The 22,627-nt window shown below is 37.1% G+C and overlaps 1 protein-coding gene across 1 annotated transcript in view; it reads left to right on the top strand.

Annotated features, from left to right (window-relative positions):
- The window catches only part of CDKAL1 (CDK5 regulatory subunit associated protein 1 like 1), a 388,757-nt gene that overhangs the window by 157,026 nt on the left and 209,104 nt on the right, over positions 1-22,627 (top strand). The window contains exon 9 of the mRNA XM_063159828.1: positions 14,970-15,073. Coding sequence (XP_063015898.1) covers positions 14,970-15,073 — 104 coding nt within the window. The remainder of the gene's footprint in view (positions 1-14,969; positions 15,074-22,627) is intronic.

The following is a 22,627-nucleotide window of genomic DNA, read 5'->3' as shown; positions in this document are numbered from 1 at the left end:
GACTTAAAAGAATTTCCTGTGCAATCCTGTAGGCCTGGTCAGCCTTGGGAAAGAGGAACTTTTATTTCTAAATTCCTTGCCTGCTAGGCAGAATGAAATATTCCCACTGGAAATATACACCCCAAGCTTCTGTCTTTGTAACTTTACATGTTGAATTTCATCAGCTTGATTTACAACAAGACCTCAATGCTTTTTAAAGAAAAAAACGTTTTTTTCTGAATTTGTCTTTCAAATATATGGGGTTTTTTTAAATTTTTCTATGTAGAATTTTGATTTTAAGGACTGTTTTCAAAACACTGGATGAGATGTAAGGTTTTAGCTCTTTTTTTTTAGGAGTTTGGTTGATGTCTGTGTGGACTTTTTGAAAAGGAGCTATTAAAGCAAAGGTCAAGTACAAAATTGTCACTCATCACATGCTTATCTAGCTTATTTTTAAACTAATACACAAGTGCCTAAGTATCACATGCTCTTTCTTGCATTGCAGACTGGTGCCAGTCCTGGTGTCTTTTTTGTTTTTAAGAGATAAATGTCTAGTGGTTTTTGTTTGCAGTGACTATGGTTTGTGAGTCATTTATGTCACATAATGTTGCTTTGTTTCTGAAGTTCAGTCGTTTTGCAGAAGGTAGATGGAGTCTCCACATTTTAACTTGGTATTGGGCTGAAAACTGCAGCTGGGGAATGTTTACTGAAGGGTTTGTTTAGTCATTCACATTCCTCTTTTCTAACAGTTTGGTTTAGATCATTTGTTAAAGAGCTTAAAGAAGAACTCCCTTTATTATTGGCGCAGAGAGGACGGGGGTTTTTTTCTGCAAGTTATGGTTTTTAGCTGATTTTCTAAAATTTATTTTTCCTTTACAAAACTATCTATCAGTTACTTTTTAAAAGTTTTAAGCATGGGTAAAATAGTGTATTGATTTATAACTAGTCAAATACATATTGAAACTTTTGTCTTTTGCTCTAGGTATATTATAATTCTTCAGTAAAATGAAATGTAATAACTTTGAGATACTGTTTTTAATTTACCATTTAGGACTAGTCTAAAGGACAGTTTTGTGCAATAGGGAAAAAATATTAATAGAAGTTAAACTATTTATGGAAGTATCAACACCTTTAGGACAGCTCAGCTTGGGTGTTCACCAAGCACACTGTAACCATGTAAATAACCTTTGATCCTGACTCAAGAGTTGGAAGTGATGTCTTCTCTAGGCTTGGCCATTTTGCTTGAACAGGAGGACTATGATAATGTTGTGCTTGTTGGCTTGTGGCTGCAGTTGGTAGGTTTGCAGGGTGTCTTCCTATATCTGCAGCTGATCTCAGAACTGTTTTCTAGACATGTTAAAATCCTAATCCAGTTTTTTTTTTTTTTTTTTTTTTTTTTTTTTTTTTTTTTTTTATGTGGGAACAGGGAATGTACTCCAAGTTTAGAGGTGTGTATGGGAAAGCACCGTACAAGCTTGTTTGTTGTAGGTTCCTTTCTCCGGTAAATGTTTCATTAACACACTCAATATACAACCCCTGCAACTGTGCTGCAAGTCAGGCTGCTGCAGACACTTTTTAAGCTGCTGGTATGTAACACAATCATTCTTTGTGGTTCACACAGCTGCTGAACTTACTGCAGAGACTATAATAGGAGTTTTCATCATTAAGCTTAAACTAGGCCTTGCTTGTTCATTCCAGCAGCTTATGTATTTTTGAGTGTTGTTTCCTTGAGTGTAGTGTTAAAGTCAAATATAGGAGCGAAGCCATACCTCTTAATAAAACAAAAGTCAGTTAAACAAAACAGAGTTACAATCACAGAATGGTTTGGGTTGGAAGGACCTTAAGGATCGCCTCGATCCAACCCCCCTGCCATCCCCAGGGACACCTTCCCCTGGACAAGGTTGCTCAAAGGCCCATCCAACCTGGCCTTAAACACTTCAGGGTATGGAGCATCCAAAACTTCCCTGTTCCAGTGCACCACCACCCTCACAGTGAAGAATTTCATCCTTATATCTAATTTATAACTTACTTTCTTTCAGTTTGATTTATGGATATTCTTTTAAATGGCACTTACTGCCAGCTAGTTCTCAAAGGTAATATTGCTCTACCTATATCCACTTTAAACTCCGGTCTCTGCTGTCCTCCTACTCTTCTTTAGGAGTTTAGGATTTATGAAATCTTATATACATGTGGAATAATTTATGAATGTTGTTGAATACTGTATGCTCAATTATTTTCTTATGCAAAAAATATGTGGGGAAAAGTAAAGTTCTCTTTTGAAGTAAAATTATGAGAGTAATACATAGATACTCAGTGAATAAAATGGCTTTTTAATTTTAGTCTAGAGGAGCCGAATGCTTTATTTTCCAAAGGGATGAATGCTGCTCTGTGAAGCAAAGCTTAGAGACCTATCTCCGTCAAGTCTTGTGAGACTGGAAAGTTTGATTCTATAGTTTGCATAAACTGCCTTAGACATGAGCACACACAACAGCTTACTGCACATATGCTCACTGGGGGCTTTTCTATTTTGTTTATACAATTTACAATCAGTTTAATAGAATCAGGTCCATTCCCAACTCCCCATTCTTTTCTTTTACATGTGGTAAAGGTGTGTTTGCATAATAGAGTTTAGGATTTTAGGGTGAATTCAGAAGTTAAAATATGGCCAAACGTAACTCACAACAAAACTGATAAATTTAACCTTTTGTTTTTGGTAAGATTTGTTTACATTTTGGGTTGATATGAACATTTCAAAGGAATGTGGAGAGGCACAAATGTACTCCTCAATTCAGGGAACTAAATTATGGCACACATCTCCTCACACTCATACGTGTGGACACAAACCTAAACCTGGAGCAGCAGAAGTCCTTGGTCTCTAGGAAGGAGTTGTGTTCTTGTTGGGTTCCAGGGTCTCAAAGAGATCAGCTGTGGTGCAGCTGTTCCAGTACTTGGTGGCTGTCATGGCACAGTACTTCCTTCGGTCTGATAGTATTTTCCTGGGTTTTTTCCCCACAACTTGCATCCATTGCTTCTATTTCTGAGACCTTGAACCTCCAACAACAGCCTGGCTGTGCCTTCACTGTATGCTCCCATCATCCCTTTGTAGACAGCAGTAACAGCTCCTCATTCCAACAAGGAACAAGCCAGTTTTCTTCATGAGGTTCCTGTTAGACCCTTTTCTCCAGGCTATTGATGTCCCTTTGAATAGCAAACCCACCTTCCAGCATGTGAAGTAATCCCCCCAACTCCACTTTCAGATTTGCTGCAGATATATTACATCCCTTCACCTCTATTGCTAATAAAGTTGGGAGATTGGAGTGTCCCCAGCATCTGTCAGTCCCTGGAGAACATGTCACCAGTTAGACTTCACACTGCTCACCACATCCCAACAGTCCAGCCCATTTTTAACCCCCTCTGCTGAACACCTATTCAATCCATATCACAGCAGTTTGACTTTGCAGTTTCTAGAGGAGCCTTGCAAGTTAAAAATCATAAAAAAAATCAGGTCTCACTACATCCCCAGGCTTCCCTATCCCACAGGGTTAGTCACCACCTCTTTGTAGAAGGCAAGGTCAGTTCATGTCTTCATACAGCTCAGCCTTTGAGAAAAATGTCTATTTAACCCATGTCTAGAAAAGCCCATAAGCATCTTGTAGTATGTCATCAACCATATTTGTGAAAGCATTCTTGCAGGGAAGTAACTGGTCTGTGTTCTGTGGGAATCCATCAGCTTGTTGGGTCTTGTTCAGCAGCCCATAGGCACATCCTGCAAAACTCCCAATCGTCTAAAAGACTGGGTCTTTTAAAGAACTTGGTTGAAGCTGAAAAAAATAGTTCAAGTCAGCCATTGCAAAGATGACGTTGTAGCAAGATGGAGATGTGGAAATACGAGAAAAAGCTGCCATTTGAGTATTGACTAAGGCCTGTAAACAACTGAATTGCTGAGCTACTTAGTGTTCTGTCTGTCCATTCCTTTTTATTGTTAAGTCTTGCTTTGGATGACTAGGGCTGCCTCTTGTGTATTTTCCAGCCTGTAATGTCTAGAAGGCTGTTTAGACCCTGAATCCCCAAGAGGTTCTGTGGCCTGTTTTTAATGCTCTGATTTATGCATTAAGTGCTTTAGTAATGGTCTTTCTGATTTTCTTTTAAATGACTGACCGTAACTATCCGAGTTGCAATGGAAGTGACAAGGCAAAAAAAAAAGTCATCTTAAGTCTAAAGCTTGTTGTCCATCTTAGTGCTTTACAAAAAAAAAAAAAAATGCAAATTATGGTTTCTGTCAGAGCTGGCAGCAATTGAACTGGAAAAATTTCAGGCTCACCACAGACTTGAGTAGTTAAAGAGGAAATCAAAGCATACAAACACTGGCCAACTAGCTTGGAAGAATGTCAGACCATTCCAGTCACTGGGACATGAGGACACTGCAGGAGAGTTACAAGCACACAGGTCACCAAATGCAAGACGAGATGAACAACTTGAGAAAATAACAGGGAAAAAACCACCAGAAAGTAGAATAAAAGATCTGAGGAATTATTAGAATGGGAGAAGTCTAGAGAAGTAAAGCAGATGGAGAAGTTGATGATCATTAGTAATGGAAAACTACAGTTTTCCTGTTTTTTCTGTACTGTCACTAGTTTTAAATTCTGCAAAACATACTTAAATACATTCAAAGAATAACATTAGAAAAAATGAAAATAAAGTAATTCATAACTGTTTAAGTAAGAAGGTTATGTCGATGGTCTGACTGACTCAACTCTGTAACTGTGCAAAAAGGGGATTAATTTGCTTCTAAAAATCCCTTTGGAGATTCTTAAAGGCAAACATAAGGGCCCTGGTTTAAATTTCTGTTTTTAAAAGAAATCGGTCCATGCATCTTATAAGAAAAATCTGTTTAAATCAGTCCATTAAATTGCTTGGGAAATCTGCAATTTAGGATTGGGCAATTAGTGTTGAAATGTGTGGTCTTCTTTCATTTTACATTGACAAAGTAATACATAGGGAGGAGTATGTATTTGAAGCATGTATGTATCTATTGCTGCACAGATGCCTTCATTTCCCAGCAGGACTAACAATTTTATTACAAGACAGAGATGACATTTAGGAGCAACAGCATAATATTAATTACTTAGATCCTTGTCCACATTGTAGTTTCTAACAGTCCTACTGCTACCACAACCAGGAGGACATTTTGGGGCAGAAAGCTTTGTGTGCATGCAGTCATTGGGAAGGGTTTCTTTCTAGTGATGCCTGAAAGATAGGCTGGAAATAAATCCCCATAGAGTATGTCTGCAGAGCAGGTATTTGTTTACTGCAGTGCTGGTGGTGAGGGGGATATCTCCTCCTAACTCACCCACCTTTGTCAAGTACTCTGGTATGTTTGTACAGTAGGTATTGTTTAGGGTCACCATGTCACTACACCATCATCATGGAGGCTCCAGAACTGATTTACATTGCATGATCTCATGGTTATTAGTTCTTTCACACTGCACTTGCATCTCCCCAATTTGGGGGTTGTCAGGGGTCTTTGATGAAGGCTTCCAAGGTCGTCTTAGCAGCTGAACTTTTCAACTTTGTCTTTGGAGCAGGTGCAGTTACAGTGTTCCTTGGTCTGTCTGGTCTTAGCTGGTCTAAATTCTTAATTTTCTGTCTAATTGGCTTTGCACTTGCAATTTTTCATTAGTACTATACTTATCTATATCTAAAGCTATCCGCCTGGTGAGATTTTTTCCTATTTTTTGTCTATTCAGCATTAAGCAACTAGTTAACTGTATACTAGTCACTATATTGTATAAAAAGGTATTTATATCAGGTTGTATAGGTATAAAAGGCTATGATTCAGGTAATATTGATATCAGGTTCCATAGATATATAAGAGATCATGATTCAGGTTATATTGATATCTTATAACTCAAGCTATATAAGCACCTTTTAACTTTGACTTAAGTTACAATTGGTGAGTTTGTTTTTATTATGCAGTTACTTCCATTATTTTACCCAAACAATTCAGATCCAGTTTCCCACAGACATTTTACAAATGCTTTTTTGGAAATTGGTCTGATGGCAATCTCAGATAAAGTCTAAATTAAGCCTGGTAGTTTTAGTGCTGCTGAAATGTGACTTTTTTCCCCCCCCTCAGGATGTTTTGACCACTACAAAAACAATACCTTTTATCCCAAGAATCTGTGCGGTACCTGCTGTATGTTACAGAATTAACTGCAGCCTAATGTTTCCTGTGAGATTTCACCCCTCTAAAAGGGTCTGTCCCAAAAGCCATTCAGGAAGTAAAAACAATAGCTCTTGTCACAGGCAGTGGTCTACTTTTCAACCATGTTTTCTGTGGGGTTGATTCAGAAGCTGCTAATATTGTGAAGATGCATGGTAAGTGAAGTGGATTGATTATAGAAGGACACTTGACTCCCTTTAGCCTTCTTCCAGTCATAGAGATCTGCTGAAATGCTTCAATCCTGAAACAGAACTTTAAATGTACTCATTATACACACCCACGCCCCTAAAATTCACAATTTTAATTGAAATAGGAGTATGTCATTAAAATCTTTGAAAGCTTGATTTTTTAAAGCTTTTGAAATTGTTCATTACTAACCCAATTATGTTTTGCAGTACATTCTGTGTAAGTTTTGCAAAGTCATCTGCCCCCCAGTAGAGTATTTTAAATACAAATATACTATTTGTTGCTTAAAATACTAAGGCAGTTGTCAAATCACAGCCCTCTGCAACTTTATAAATTAAAGCAAGTCTCCAAGAATCCTGTTCTCAGGGGTCATTTTCCAGCCACTGCTGCTCATTAGGAGGGATCTGAGAGTTACAGTTCCTCATGCGTGGTGATAAAGTGATGTTGGGCTGTTCTGCCGCTGGGTCTCTGGGATTAGCTGTGAGCAGATTTCTAAGAAAGTATCTTTTTTTTCTGAGATTCTTCTGCCATAGCTCTTCATTTCTACTCCCTTCATTACTGCTGTTTGACTGAGACCAGGCGTCATCATCTTCTAAATATTATTGCTGTTTATGAAGTGCTGAAAGAATTGATGACTTGTAGTTACAATGCCATGGCATTTTCTGCTCCACACAACCACAGAACCTCATTTATCTACCTGTGCTGTTTTAGCTGAGTTGCTTTCTTAATATTAATGCCTGTCTTGATCTGTCCCCAAAGCTGATTTCTACATAGCCACACAGCTATTTGGAAATACTTATTTTAAAATAAGTTATGTCTCTGTGAATCATAGGGCTTTAGTTTGAATTGTATAGGAAAAAAACCCCAGCATTGCAGTTTCCAGTAAGCATCATGGTCTGCACTCTTTTGGGTCAGGATGGGCAGCACAGATGTGTGCACCTTAGCAGAGGGACATTTTATCTTGTAATATCAATTTAGAATGCCTTAATATATTAATTCAGTTGCAAAACTGTGTGGCCAGAGTAACTAATCAAGAAGTTCATTAGACAAGCACTGAAAAGTGCCATTGATGCACTTGATTTTAAATCATTGACCTTGAAGTGAGCAAGGTGAATGTAGATGATATAACTACACAGCTGTGACCTTTGAATCACCTACACTTGACTGTAGGAATTCAGTTTCAGAAAATGCAAATATTTAAAGTACGAAATTGAATCATGTTATGGCTTATCAGACTAATGGCGCTCCTTCTCTCCAAATTCCTTTTGATTAGTAACTAGTGAGACATTACCAAATAAAACATGGGCTTCCAAGATCTTTAGAAGAACAAAATTTAAAGCATTTCCTTGCCATTTTACTGAGCATGGCATGAGTAGCAGAATTAAAAGATAGCATCTCATGGTGGCATCCTACTTTGAGAAAAATGTGTGCAGTCCCATGTGTTGTATAGTATTGCTTGAAAGGTCACACTATTTTCTGCTAAACCTCTTTTCAGAGACTTTTCAGGCTGGCATTGCACTTTCAGAGAACTTTTATCACAGCATATCTCTAAAATACTTGGCTACAAGGATAAGTCCAGACAAGTCCTGTTCTTATCATATCGAAAATGTTGTAACCTCAAGTGCGTGTGTGTGCCTGTGGTCGGTGTCCAAGCTCAGTCTGAACAAGCTGGGATACCAGCAACAGTATTTCTGTAATAATGTGGTTTGCTGCTTAGACTAATTAGCCTTTATGAGAAATTGCTTGCCACTGTTTCAGAAGTATTTTAAATCTTGAATATTTTTAAAGTGAAAACAACCTCCCATACCCCAAATACTTGTCAGGAAGTTATATTCCCTGCCATTGTGAGTTGAAAAGCTTTATTGTGAAATGTGCAAACTTCAAGCAAAAGAACAGTTTCCTGAAAACAAGTCAGGCAGATTGGGCATGCCCTTTTTTTTTTTTTTTTTTTTTTTTTTTTTTTTTTTTTTTTTTTTTTAATTTCTTGTGAAGGACTTTTTTCCCCCTGATCCATTACTGTTATGCTTGAGGGAATTTAGATATTTTGGAAGTAAAAGTAGACTTCATAGAGGTAGAATGTGAAGAAGTATTACCGGCATTTAATTCTACAAATATAGTATGATATTTAACCATAAGTATAGTGTCAGTGTTACTAAGTTTTCAAAACTTGGTATTCTAAGCAGAAAAACATTTGTAGAATTCTACTAGCTTTTGATGAATAATTTGTGACTAGTATCCATCTTTTCACCTGCTGGCAGTAGGTATTTTGTGTATTTCTTTTGCTCAGTCAAGCCCGCAAAGGGAGTTTTCTCTGTATTCACACTACAGAACATTTTTGTCAAAATTACATTTGATAGAAACTGTAAAAATATCTTTTAACAGCATAAAACTCTTCTCTAACCTGTATTTTGAAGCAAGCAAGTGATGTTCTCCTTTCAGGAAAACCATAGTTTTAATACAAAATATTCTTGGCCTGGAGCTATTGAGACCACCTGAGGAAGTCTGGTGGTAGGTGCAGAGAAATGGTGTGGGAGACAGTGATGAGCAATCTTTTCATGTTTGTACTGATATAATGTGCCAGGGGGGTCAGTGGCACTGCAATACTGGCACAATTTTTTCCTTTATTTTTTTTTAAATAGGACAAACTTCATAAAATTTTGAATATGTAAAGTTAGTCAGATCTCATAATGGCAAATATTAGTGTTTAGTCTGAATTGTGATTAATGATTTTATGCAAATTGCCAATTTGGTACACCACCTCAGAAGCAAGCAGGATTTTACCAGATTATTCCAGAAATTGAGGGAGCACTTCCCCAAGACTAACCACCTGCAGAGTAGCAGAGATTTTCTATCACATTTTATATATATTATATATATTTTATGTATGAGCATTCAACTCTCCCATCTTGCTCACAGATGTGTGGTCTTGATCAGTCACTTTCAATTTGAATGACACACACACTAATGGCTCGTCACACGCTGTAATTGAGCTGTTTTCTGATCCTTGAATGAAAGATGTTTTATATTTTTCCTATCTGAGCGTGGAATCTTGTCTTCACTAAACTTAGTGGCATAAGTCCCACTAAGAGGAACCAGCATATTTTACCTCGTGTCTGCACTCTCATGCTTGTCTGCTGCTGAAATCCACTGATTAGTCCCACTGAAGGAAAGTCTTTATTTGTCTGCTGTGTCATAAGCATTCCTGCTCATAATTAGTTCCATGTGTAAGGGGGAGCCTTTCATGTTAAGTGTGTGTTTTATGAGGAATATTACTGTTTTGAAAATGAAGAGTGGGGTTAGTATAATGCAAAACATGAGCACATACTAGATAAACATTGTAAAGACCACTGTTACCTATGTCTACAAGAAAATTTTAGGCACTTTACCAAAATGTTGATGATGCTCAGTTTGGTAATGTGTTTGAAAAGTGTTTTAATTAGCCACATGGTGGTGATTTATCTGTGGATAATATTTTATCTTGCTGTGAATAGTTCTGTGTATTGGGCACATAGCTGATTAAAGGTTAATAATTCAAAGCAAAAGGTTAATAATTCAAAGTACCTTAATCAGTTTAGTATGTTGGAAAACCAGGGCTCGGTGTTTTTTGTTCTGGAATCACTCTAAAATTTAGCCAAAACAAATTGGCAATTACAAACACAAAGATCATTAATTATTTTCTATAAATGTCTGTGATCTCTTTGTGCAAAAAAAAAAAAAAAGCTTTGACCTGCATCAATACAAACTAACATTTGCAAACCAGCTATAAATGCTTCAAGAATGCTCCCAGTTTAACACAAAGCAAATACTCTCTTGCAAGTACTGGCTTCTTGGCTGTGCAGTCCTATGTATGTGAGCTGGAGCTGTGGTAAAGGCTGGTTTTTAAGGAGGTGTCGGTTTTAGGCGAACCACTTGGTGGTGGATGCCACTTAGTGAGAGGCAGTGCTCAGATTCTCAGAGTTCTCAAAAGCCTTTTTCCACTTGATTGTCTGTGGTCTGAGTGTGGGGCAGCATGGACATATGAGTAATTTGTTATGCTGGAAACTTGGAGAGGAGGCTGGCTTACTAGGAAGAAACCACTACAGATCCTTGATTATACTTATGGTTTAGTTTAAATTTCTGTTTTGAAGAATTGGTAATTCTTATATCTGTGAAAAGTGGTTAGTTCAGCATTTTTACAAGTAGTTTAAATCTGCATCCTTTTGTTGATCGGCTGTATCCCAAAAGATTATTTCCTTATCCAAGTTGTTATTAACAAATATAGTACAAACAGGATATAAAAGTTTTGTCTCCTTTAGTTTGCTTTCTAAAACTGATCCTTTTGTATGTTACATCTAAGTCTGTCTCCTTCTGGTTTTGTTTTATCATCTCTTTAAGTACCAAAAAAATGAAAAAACTAAATTATTTAGACGCGTCTTAACTTATTTATAGTGGAATAAGTTAATTACCACAGCAAAACTTGAAAAAAGTCTGCCTCCAAGTTCCAACTTTCAGCTCCTACCCCAAAATAAATCAACAAACCCTCTGAAGTTGTACTTAAAGACCATAGTAATAAATGTCTCGAAGCAATACCACATACTGCAGTGAATATTTGGAAAATATAATATTGTGAAAATGTTGGCAAATATAATAATAATACTGTGAATATTTGGAAAATATCTTCTTCTTTATTCATGCTTGTTTCTCCACATTTCCATGCTATCTTTGTGACAGAGTTTACTGAAATACCACAGAAGAGCTGCTGTTGCTGCATGTTTTCAGGTAGTGCAGTCTTGTAGGACAGGAGCATTGATTGAAGATGTGAGAATTATGCTCAAGGTTTGGAGATTAATAATTTCAGTATTTAGCACTGTTGCATAGTACTTAACACTTCTAGTGTTTACTATTTTTGCTGTAAAGCTTTTCAAATACTGCTACCCAAATGCAGTGCAAAATACATAGTAAGGAATGGATATGATTTATGCATAAATTCTAAGGAGAAGAGAGAAAGAGGTGGCATGGTGTATTTTATAGATGCACCATACATGATAAGGGAACAGGAAAATTCTATGTATACAGCATAAATTATCCTTTTTACTGCACCTCAATACCAGTTTAGATTTTAGCCCTACTACAAAAGAGTAAGTTTAGAAGTTTTTTAAAGTAACTTACTAATATTACAGTTTTTAACAATCTTAGGATGACTTGACACACCTGAATGTTGACAAAAAGCATTGTTTTCATTCAAAGTTACAGTTCAAGGCAACAAAAAATTTGTGATAAAATTTTTGTTGGAACTCTTAAGGCAGAATTTGCAAATTTAAGGAAATTATAAAAGTTGTTGTTGCATTTTTCTCATTTGTTGTTGTTTTTTTTCCAAAGCTGAGCTTCAATTTGAGCCAAATAAATTTACTTTATCCCAAGAGAAAAAATCTTGGTGCATCCCTTTGTTACTGATGGCAGACAGAATTCTCTTCTGTGATTGAAAAAGCCAGTGTTAAAGTAACCTGCTGTTCAAGGGGCAGGATATTTGTAGTAAAATTTCTTCTTGACCCGAGAAGTTTGACAAAATAGCAGGTAATTTTATTTTCTTGGAGAAAACAAAAGTTAGTGTAGTACAAAGGTTAGTACATAATATCACACCTTTTGTGTTTTGCTTCCAAAAGGGCAGACATATTTGTTCTGAAACTGATTTTATGTTTCCTTAACTGATCTGTAATGTTTTTTCTCTGTGTAGCTGTGTGGAAAGAGGCTGGTTTGCTGAATGAATGATGTGGAGGGAGAGGAGTGTGACAGTGGTATGTTGGGATGGGAGCATGCTTAGAAATGAAGTGTTGGCTTGAATGGAGAGTTGTGCTTTAAAAACAAACTAACAAAAAAGAAAATCAAGAAAAGAAACAAAAAAGGAAGGAGACATGCTTTGTGTAAGGGGAGCATGGAGGGGAAGAAATACCCATGGGCTTTGAGGGAAAGCCATTCATGGCAAACTTTAGATGACAGTAACCTAGAAGAAAAACATTTTCATTTGCTACATAGGTTACACAGACAAAGTATAAACCAATTTTCTGCTTACACTTTCTTGATTTCAAGTGCTGCCTTTTACACATGCTTCAGATCCTGTGCAATGGAAAGCTTTTGATTTGCAGGAGAAAGGGGAGATCTGATGAATAAGTTTCCTTTGGGTGGCAATGAGTCACTTATTTGGAACAGGTTGTAAATATTCAGATTTAGGGATTTTTTCTATTTTTAATACCCTGTTGGATATTCTACTGGCAACCTTTTTCATATACATTTTTAGTTAATAGAACAGCCTGATTGCTGCTGTTAAGCAGTATCTTTTAGTTTTCTGATCTGGAGTGAATGCTAAAATCTGATGTTTTGATCTGGTAAGCACAACAAATAATTTACATATCCAGAGAGAATCACAAACTACCTAAATGTTCTCCTAGAACTTAGTATTCTGTTGAATGGAGAAGGTCTCGGGGCTGAGGGGATGTGCAGTGTCAGGAGGGAAGCTGAACAAATTCCGGGCAGTGTTCTGCCCTTCCTGAACCCCTGCTTATGCAAAAGCAGCAGAACTAACATGTGAGTGGAGTCTTTGTGAAGAAAAACCTTTTGAGTTTGCAAAGCACTAATCAGCTAGTCATGGAGATGCCAGATATCCTAATAGAAGACAAGATACATCCAAGTAATAAACACAGTCTTGGAGCTGGTGACTTCATCAAAACCTGCCCTGTGCTATCTTTGCCTTTTTGATATTGTTTTGAAAGTTCTCTGGTATTAGTTCCAACTATGCTGTAGTTGGAACATTTGCCTTTTCTGGTACCTAAATGTTTTCTTGTTCTGTTTAATATCTCTGTTGATGAGGGGATCAAGTGCATCCTCAGTAAGTCTGCAGATGACACTAAAGTTGGGCTGGGGTGTGGATCTGCTGGAGGGTAGGAATGGTCTGCAGAGGGAGCTGAACAGGCTGGGTTGATGTGTCAAGGCCATCCTTAGGAATTTCAAAAAGGCCCAATGCTGGGTCCTGCACTTGGATTGCAAGAACCCCTTGCAGTGCTACAGGCTGGGGGAAGAGTGGACAGAACACTGTCCTGTGGAAAAGCACCTGGGGATGCTGGTTCACAGTGGCTGAACAGGAGCCAGCAGTGCCCAGGTGGCCAAGAAGGCCCATGGCATCCTGGCCTGTGCCAGCAATAGCATGGCCAGCAGGAGCAGAGCAGGGATTGTCCCCTGTACTCAGCACTGGTGAGGCCGCACCTCCAATCCTGTGCTCAGTTGTGGACCTCTCACTGCAAGGAGGAGATTGAGGGGCTGGTCTGTGTCCAGAGAAGGGGATCAGAGCTGGGGAAGGATCAGGAGCACAAGCCTGGTGAGGAGCAGCTGAGGGAGCTGGGGGTTTTAGCCTGGAGAAAAGGAGGCTCTGGGAAGACCTCATCACCCTCTAGGGATGCCTGAGAGTGTAGCCAAGTGGGGGTCACTTGCCAGGAAACCAGTGACAGGGCAAGAGGAAATGGCCTCAAGCTGTGCCAGGGGAGGTTGAAGATGGACATCAGGAGGAGCATCTTCACTGAAAGTGTGGCCAGGCAGTGAAACAGGTTGCCCTGGGAAGTGGTAGAGTCACCATTCTTGGAAGTGTTCAAGAGATGAATGTAGCACTTAGTGCTGTGGTTTATTTGAGGCAGTGGTGATCAGTCAAATGTTGGACTTGATGATCTTGGAGGTCTCTTCCAGCCTTAAAGATTGTATGATCTTATGAAGCTGTGGCCTGGACAGAATCTATGGTCTTCTAGTAAGCATGAACAATAGAAATATTTAAAGAGTTTTTTGGGGTCTGTGAGGTTTTTAGGGCTTAGATTTAAATGCTTTAACCTGAAAAACCTAGAGCAATATCAGCTCTAAAAAGGGGAGAAGGGAAGAAAAGCATAACAGGCTTACAATGAGAGGTAGTTTTTGTTTGTTTTGGTCTTTCCATCCTTGTACTCTGAATAAGTCTGCCTTTAGTATATTGTCAGGTAAATTAAAAGCAATCACATTATTTCTTCATTTTCTTGTAGGAGTTTTCATTAGTTTTGCAGTCTTTTGTGCCAAACTCTCTTTTCTAGTTGGTGATTCTGTCTTCATTACATTGTTTGTTCTATTTATACTAGCCAAAGGAAAGATATAAAAAATTATTGAAGTGTCTTTTCAAGTATATGCACTTTTAAAAATCTACTTGCAGCCTTTTGGGACTTGTTTCATTTACTTTCTTGTTCAGGTTGGATTTTTTATGTAATAGAGGGATCGGAAACCTAGAGATTACCTTCAGTAATAAAAAATTATTAACCTGATTATACCTTTCTAAAAAATATTTAAATTTCCACTCTCAGTTTTGTATGTGGTTCCCACTGATTGTTTTTCAAACTTTCATATAGATGTGAAAGATGCTTTAAAAAGTTAGGACAGCAAAACAGTTTTCAAACTATTCCATTGATTTAAAAACAAAATATTACTATTTTCTGGTCATAGATATAAAAACTAATTTTTCCAGAGATACTTAATAAATACAGCTGTGCCTATAAAGGCTTTCCTGGCTAGAAACTGAGAATTTTCATTTTCTGAACAGGTGTCTCAATGCATGTACCTACTGTAAAACTAAGCATGCCAGAGGAGATCTAGCAAGTTATTCTATTGAAGAACTGGTGGACAGAGCCAAGCAATCTTTTCAAGGTAAGAAATTTCATCCCTACAATAAAAGTCAGCCACTGAAGTGTATCTGGGCTTACCTTCACACATAATAATTGGGGTACAATATGACTCTGTTCTTATTAGTAGTCATAGCTGTGTCTCGTGGTGTCTTTGTGGTAGAAAGCCATGCTTGTGTTATGGTGTACACATCTATTTGCAAAATGTGGTCTTTTAAGGAGTATTTTCTTTTGGTTTTGTATTGTTCAAGTGAAGTTCTGTGCGTGGATCTTTTGGAGGTGATGTGGAAATGGTAAAATTTGTTCATTTTACTTTATCTCTAATTTCTTAAAGAAGGTGATGGAAACCTTTTTCATTCAGCTATGAAAATTTAATGAGCCTCCCGAGGATTCTTAAATCCTATTCAGCAATACATTGATTTTGCTGGTAGTTGATTTAGTGGAGACACTCTGGGGTGTTTCTGAGACCCATTCAAAGCTTATCAGCTTTTAACTTCAGTAGGATATTTGTAGTGTCACATGGATTCAATCAAATACTAAGTTTTACATGCAGTACACTATCTGGGGCCAGTATCTGCCTAAAGCTCTTGCATGTATGTTAGTTATGATAGCTTTATTGTATCTTAGTATTTATTCTTTATATCTAAATTTTACCTGTGTTTCAAAAATACAGATTTCAAATTATGTCAGTATTCATTGTGAAGGCACAGGTGATGTTTGTTCTGTTTGTGTACCATTTTGAAGGACTGAAATGTACATTAAAAACACTCAGGTAATTCTGGTGTAGCAGCTACTTTGTCTTTGTATGGAATACTTTGAATCAAAAGGAGTAAATGCAACATTTGATGTCACATGCTCTGGGCTTCACTTATGGCTCTGAGAGTTGCAAATGTTCTAGTAAGAAGTCTCCAATGATTGAAAGTTTTTTTGAATCTATCCTTCTTTAGGGATCCATAATGAATCTTACTTAGGCCAGTGATAAACTTTTGTCTATTCCTATCAGTTGTATGCAAGGAAACCCTTTTTCCTAATCAAAGCCCATATTCACAAATTCTAAGTTCTACATTATGCACACAGAAGGTTCTTACTTAAAATTGAAAATGCCCTTTCCTTTCACTTGTGTGAAAAGCCAGGTACCTCTCTTTTCTTCTGTGAAGCTCATCTGTGATTTCCACTAATTTTTTCTTATTGTTTAGGTTTGTAGAATTAATGCTCTCATTGTTGTGCATTGGATTGGCTGCTGGGATTGTCTGACAGAAATCCTGTCATGTCAGATTTCTTGGTTTAGTAGGATAAGTTTCTACAACCTATATACATATTGTGAAATAATCAATAACTGAAATAGAGAATACCTAAATGTGCTTGTTATTTTGTTGGAGAAGCAGCTAAGGAAACATTTTTCAGAAAGCTAGGAGTTTTCAGTAATATAAAACAGATGATTTTGAAATTGGCAAGTAGTTACTGAGCAGGAGAGAAGCTGCCATTTATAAGTAGCATAAGAATTGTTACTCAGCACTGTATAGCTGTTCTAAAGAAACTTTGGACTATTCTTCAAGAAAGTATGACAGAGATAAGATGTGTAATAAGTCAGGCTTATGACCTTGTTTAAGTTAACTATCTAAATTTTATTGCGATTTATGGCATGTGTGGAAAGAAAAAAACCCAGACTTGTCTATCCTGTTACAATTGTACTTATATACCATAAATTCCACATTGTATTAGCATAAAGATCTATTTACTTGGCATAACAACAAAGAAAACTCAAGTTTTGTTTGTCTTTGCAGACAATGAATGTGAGATTTTGGAAAGTATTTTCAACTTGAGTATTGTACATTTGGATTGAAGAATGAGTAATTCAGTTCATGTGTTGTACTGTGGCCTTTATTATAAATATTGACTCTTTCAAAATAATTTGATTTCTAATGGAAAAAGTTGCCCTTAAGCTATTGTTTTGAAATTTCTTGGAGAAATGCTATGACGTTCCTCACAGCAGGCTTCTCCAGGGAGTTCTATTCTTGTTTGGCCTTACACTGCTACCTCTGTTAGAGGCCATAAGGAAAGAAGCAAGTATTTATTCAGTTGTAAAATGGCTTTGCCTCCAGCTTTCACATACTTAGAAATGGATGAAATAGTTAGATCCTTAGTTTGCAGTGCATGGAGAATTTATTACTGCCAGCTTGCTGCAGCTGTGGGCTGCAGAATCTTCATCCATCCTGTGAAAGACTTTAGCAATTCAAAGCCATTATTCAATTTTTTGCTGAGTTATTGAGCCACAATCTCTTCAACAATCACTTCTGTTTTCACAGAAGATGTATTGCTGAAGCTCTAGTTTAAAACAGGGAGGTACAGATGTGCCATGAAAAGTTTTTCCACTTCGAAAACTGATTGAAAAGAGATTGCTGAAATCACCATGATTCAACAAATATTAGCCTATTTCTTGTACTTTTTCAGCCTCTGAAATAAGCTGTTTTTCTTTTTGTATATTATTTTAATATCTTGAATTCAATGTAATGTGCAAAAAACTGTTGTAGATTTCTAGCACAGGCTGCATACTTTCATAATGCCTTGGACTAAGTGTTCAGTGTACACTAAGGTGTACTGAAATTGAGGGGGTTTTGCATACTTTTGCATGGTTAATGTTTCCTCTCCACTCCATAATAGTTTTGAAGTTACAAGTCACATGAACTTGAATATTTCACAAAATTTCATTAAGAAAATAACCTATCTTAAGTTGAAAGTGGTTTGTTGAGTATTTCATTTTTTAACTTTAATGGTGTTTTCTGTGAACTTCAACTGTTAGTAAGTAGTAGTTTAATTTTTTTTACATGAGCAGCGATGTCAAATCAGAATATATAGCAGAGTTCTGTAAGGAAAGCTAGTAAAAGAAAAAGTATTGTGAAATACAGTAGAGTGGTCTTTGAGTGGAGAACAAATGTCTACTGTTAGGTTGTTTATGCAGAGTTTTTCTACAGCTGATTATACAGCGCTTTCTTTGTGTCTTCAATTTATTAGTAAGTTTTTTTCAAAATGTGCTGTGTCATGTTCAGTGCTGTATTTTAGGGGATTGCATTTACAGTTATGAGAGGGCTCTTTCTTTCCTGGGCAAAGCAACTTTATGTATAACAATGTGGTTTTGCTTAGTATATAAAGTGGAAGGCTAGGGGAGCTGCCATTGGTGAACAGTATTCCAAGGAGACACAAAAGTAAAACAAGCCTGAACTTTGAATATTGTGTGGAGTGGGGTCCTGGGATGGCTTTGGCTAAATTGCAGGACTCGAAATCTATTTTTTCCTTAAGTGGGGCTTTCATAATTATAAAAAGCCTACATATTGTGAGAGGCTTTCTGGGCAAAGACAATACTTTATATTGCAAACAGTTTTGGCTCATTCAGCAAACTAAGTTAAAAATATAAATATTTTTTATGGAAGTAGTTGTTATTAATTCTAGTTTAGAATGAAAATCTTTTGCACTACAAAACTATACTTAAGCATTGCATCCCTGTTGCAGATGGCAGGGAATATACTGCTGTTAATTATAAACTTTATAATTAACTACTACATTAGCTTACTTTATGGTAGCAGTCGAGGTGCTCAGATGAAAGTCAGTCTTGTCAGGAAATACTCTTCCTCAACCTATGTGGAACAATTTCTTCTGGATGGATAATTGCAGTGGCAAAATATCACTTCTTTTTATTCCATTATTATCATGATGGTTCCCTGGCATGCATGGTGTTGAGTTCTGAATAGCACTTCTGTTAGGAAATCTTGAACAACATGTAGCATTGCAAAGCAGGGAATAGCAAAACTAAAATTCTGAGTCTTGAGTTTCATTAGTTGTCTTCAGCAATTATCCCTAATCTGGTACACCTAGGAGTGTTGAGAGTTTAAAAGAGATTAGTGTGAAATATTTTTCTTTCTACAAGTTTGCCATAAACAGGTATTTATGGGTGATGATAAGGATTGATTTTATATGAAATGATTGGTTTCTGGAGCTTTTCAGATGACTGTGAGCTTTGCTGAGGATCTCTGGTTTCAGCAGTTCTGATGAGGTACTGTCAAGACATTGTGCTTTATTCCTAGTAGCTGTTTTGCCCCTGCACAACTATCAGTGAATCCTCTGTATGGTTTCAGGGCAGCTGGCAGTCATGAAAGGACAAATATGAAGTATTGGCCCTGTTTTAGTTTCCCATTGGTTAGCAGAAGCAGTACCAAAGCAGGATGCTTGGGCCATCTCTTGGTAGTGGGTTTTGTCTCTGGACACACTGAGAGAGAATGGGTGTCCAGTTATCCAGGTGGAAGCTGGGCTGTGCACTCAGGGTCTTTCCAGAGTGGAAACTAACACTATACAGAGAGCACTTGTGTCTGCAATCTGCCCTAGAGAGAGAGAGGAGGGAGGAGAATGGCCACTGTTTATCTACAACCAATCTTTTCTGTCAGCCTTTCTTACTGACTTCCAGGGAATGTAGACTTTAATATTGCTCCTGAATTATTTTCAAAATTTGAAATTGTGTTCCAGAGAGCTTGGGCTGCTGTATTTAAGACACTTTGATTAAAAAACTGTCTTTGTTTTGCTGTGCTTTTTGGGTATGGCTATAGAACTAGGGTTTTTTTCATTGTTGTTCTAGGGTTTAATAAAGTTCTTTCTGTATCATTTTTTGTGTCTTATGAATGTTTCAAGTTTTTTCACTGCTGACTTTGCTAATGCACAGAATACTTAGGCCAAGATAAATATTTTTGTACCAGCCTGTCATTTCATACTTAGATGGGATAGCATTATTAATTAGTTTTCCTTGTCCACATGTATTTTTTTATTTTTATTTTTTTAAATGTTATAATCCATCAGTAGTGAGTAGAAGCAGCATCTCCAAGTATGTGAGAACTACTGTATAACATATACAAACACATATAACTAATGTCATATAGCAAAGAGATATTTTAAGGGATAAAAATAACTTTTCAGTAGTAAATTGCAATAATTATTTTCCAGCTACTTTGAGTGAGCACTTCACAAGAAGAAAATTTAGTCAACTTTCTTCTTGGCTCTGAAGGAAATTCCCTGTTATTTTCTTGGTATATTTTTTTCACACAGTCACCTTGACTACTATATTACTGTTATTTCTGTTGTCTTCTGCATTTCCTGTTGTGTAAAAGGTTCCTTTGTATTATTTTAAATTTTACTTCAGAAATGTAGTGGCAATTACATTAAATTATTGGTGTCTAGGTTTTTTCCTCATTGCTCTCTCAGCTTTTTGAGAAGGAAAGAGAGAGACAACAGTGCTGATCCCTTTCCATGGCATCCAATATCAGGACCCATGAGAATGGCTCAAAGCTGCGTCCTCAGGGGAGGTTTGGACTTCACATAAGGAAATATTTCTTTACCAAAAAGGCACTCAAACCCTGGAACAGGATTCCTGCAGTGGTGGTCAATGCCCCGAGCTGGTCAGTGCTGAAGAAGCATTTGGACAACACCCTTATTAACATGCTTTAAATAAATTCCTCCATTCATTTTATTATGACAATTAAGTACTGTGAAAATTTATCTGTGTGGATTTTATATTAATCTTTTATTTTATTAAAAGTTGTTGAATTTAAAAATATGATTTTTCTCTGCACGTTTTCCCTTTGTTTTGCATGTTTTTACTTGGCCTTTTGCAGTCAGCATTGAAGCCTCCCTCTGAGATGGCCAGATGTGAGCTGACTTTGAGCCAAAAGCCATGTAGCCATTCTTGTGCATTTGTAGTGTGTTGTGTGTGCAGTCAGTCCACTGCTGTCAGAATGCTTCAAACCCATTGCACATGCTGGGTGATAGACTCATGCAGAATAAATTCGGTGTTTTCAAGATCTGTTGCCAAAGGCTGATCACTCTGCAGTGCACTTGCAGTATGTTTGATGTTGTCATCAAAATATTAAACATACCGATCATCTCTGTGCCCTCTGGCCACAAAGGATTCTGGGATTCACAACATGCCACTGTTTTTCACAGAAATACTAAGAATCAGCAGAAGGCTCAGATTTAGTTTAATATGTTGTTAATATTTTCATTAAGGGTGTAGAACGTGGCATCTTCTAATTTCATGGTTGCCAAGTACTTTCACTAATATAATCTTGCTTCCATTTCCTTATAACTCTGTCAAACTTTAATTGATACTTCTAGTTAAGATCATCAAAGGATTTGCAAGAATTACATTTGGGAAAACGTGTTATTCCTGACAAGTTTAGAAACTAGAAAAACTTACTAAAAAGTTATAGAGCCCTTTGTGCCTTAGTGTGGCAGATCAGATACTTTGTCCCAGGTCACCTTTTTTTAATTTTTTTTTTAATTAATTTAATTTTATTTTTTTCTTGGTTCAAAGGGGTTTTGTGGAGGCTCACTCGATTTTGCCTGTTAGATTTTGTAGGCATGCTCTGTACCTCAGTTTGGTTTTATGCATTATGTTTTTTCCCATTGCTGCCAAGTCTACTGTGATACTAGGCATCAGCAATGGGGAAGGGAAACCTCTTTCCATTTTGCTCCATGCATCACTTCTTCCACAGTTCATACAGGATTTAGTCCTGTCAAACAGCCTTGTGGAGCAATCATGCCGTAAGAGTTAATTTGCCAAGAAATCATGCCCATGCCTCAATTAAGACACAAAAATTAATCACAATAGCTTTTGCAAGTATGCAGCATAACATGCAGAGCTGTAATTGGTCTGTTCACTTTAAAGGAAAACCACTTTGTCACTCATTGCTATTTGTATAATTGGGATTTTATTGTGCAAGTATTGTGTACCTGATAGAAAAAAATGTGGCCCCAAGGAGCTTGTAATGTAGCAGTGTAAACAACTGAAGTAGAGTAACACACGGCTGCATCCAGGATAATAGGGGGTTGGTCATTGTATTTGCTGCCATGGTGTTGTCTCGGGTCTTGTATGGGATGACAGAGGAAAGTTTGTGGTTTAGTGAAGACTGGAGAGAAGATAATGCAGTAACAAGGAGTGGTCATTCATTTAATGAGGAGCTGTCACCCTAGAATTTGCAAAAAATCATGTTTCCATAAAGATTTTAATCAGGAGTCAAAGTCTCCATGGGCTGCCTTATGTTTCTGAAAGTAGTATTTTCTCCTCTGTGGGGATTATTATAAGCTTGAGTAGCTTTAAATAGATTATTTGGATGCCTTGAAATGTTTATCATATCATGGTTATCTGTTCCAAAACATAAAGCATATTAATGCTGTAACGTGAAATAAAAGGCATATTTTTTGAAGATCTGGACAATTGCTGCTTTAGGATGCTGTTCTCTCTCTAAGTGTTGCCAGAAATACATAGGTATTGTCCAGAAGCTAACTTGCCAGATAAATTGAAACTGTTTCCAAAATGTCTGATAGCATGACCAGATAACCTTTCTGTCTCTATCAAATCTATTCTAGTAATGCTCCATTTTTAAAAAAGTCTTTTGACTGTGCATAGGTTGTTGTACCTTCCAGTGTTGGAAATCAGGATTATAAATTGAATACAGGAATGCTTACTTTGCATGCCTGACTAGGAATTCTAGAGACAATAAGACTCCACTAATCTCTTAGCTTTGGTAGTTTCAAGAAC

Source organism: Melospiza melodia, chromosome 1 (assembly GCF_035770615.1).
Source record: "Melospiza melodia melodia isolate bMelMel2 chromosome 1, bMelMel2.pri, whole genome shotgun sequence".
Classification (NCBI taxonomy): Eukaryota; Metazoa; Chordata; class Aves; order Passeriformes; family Passerellidae; genus Melospiza; species Melospiza melodia.
This window is presented reverse-complemented; position numbering and strand designations above follow the sequence as displayed.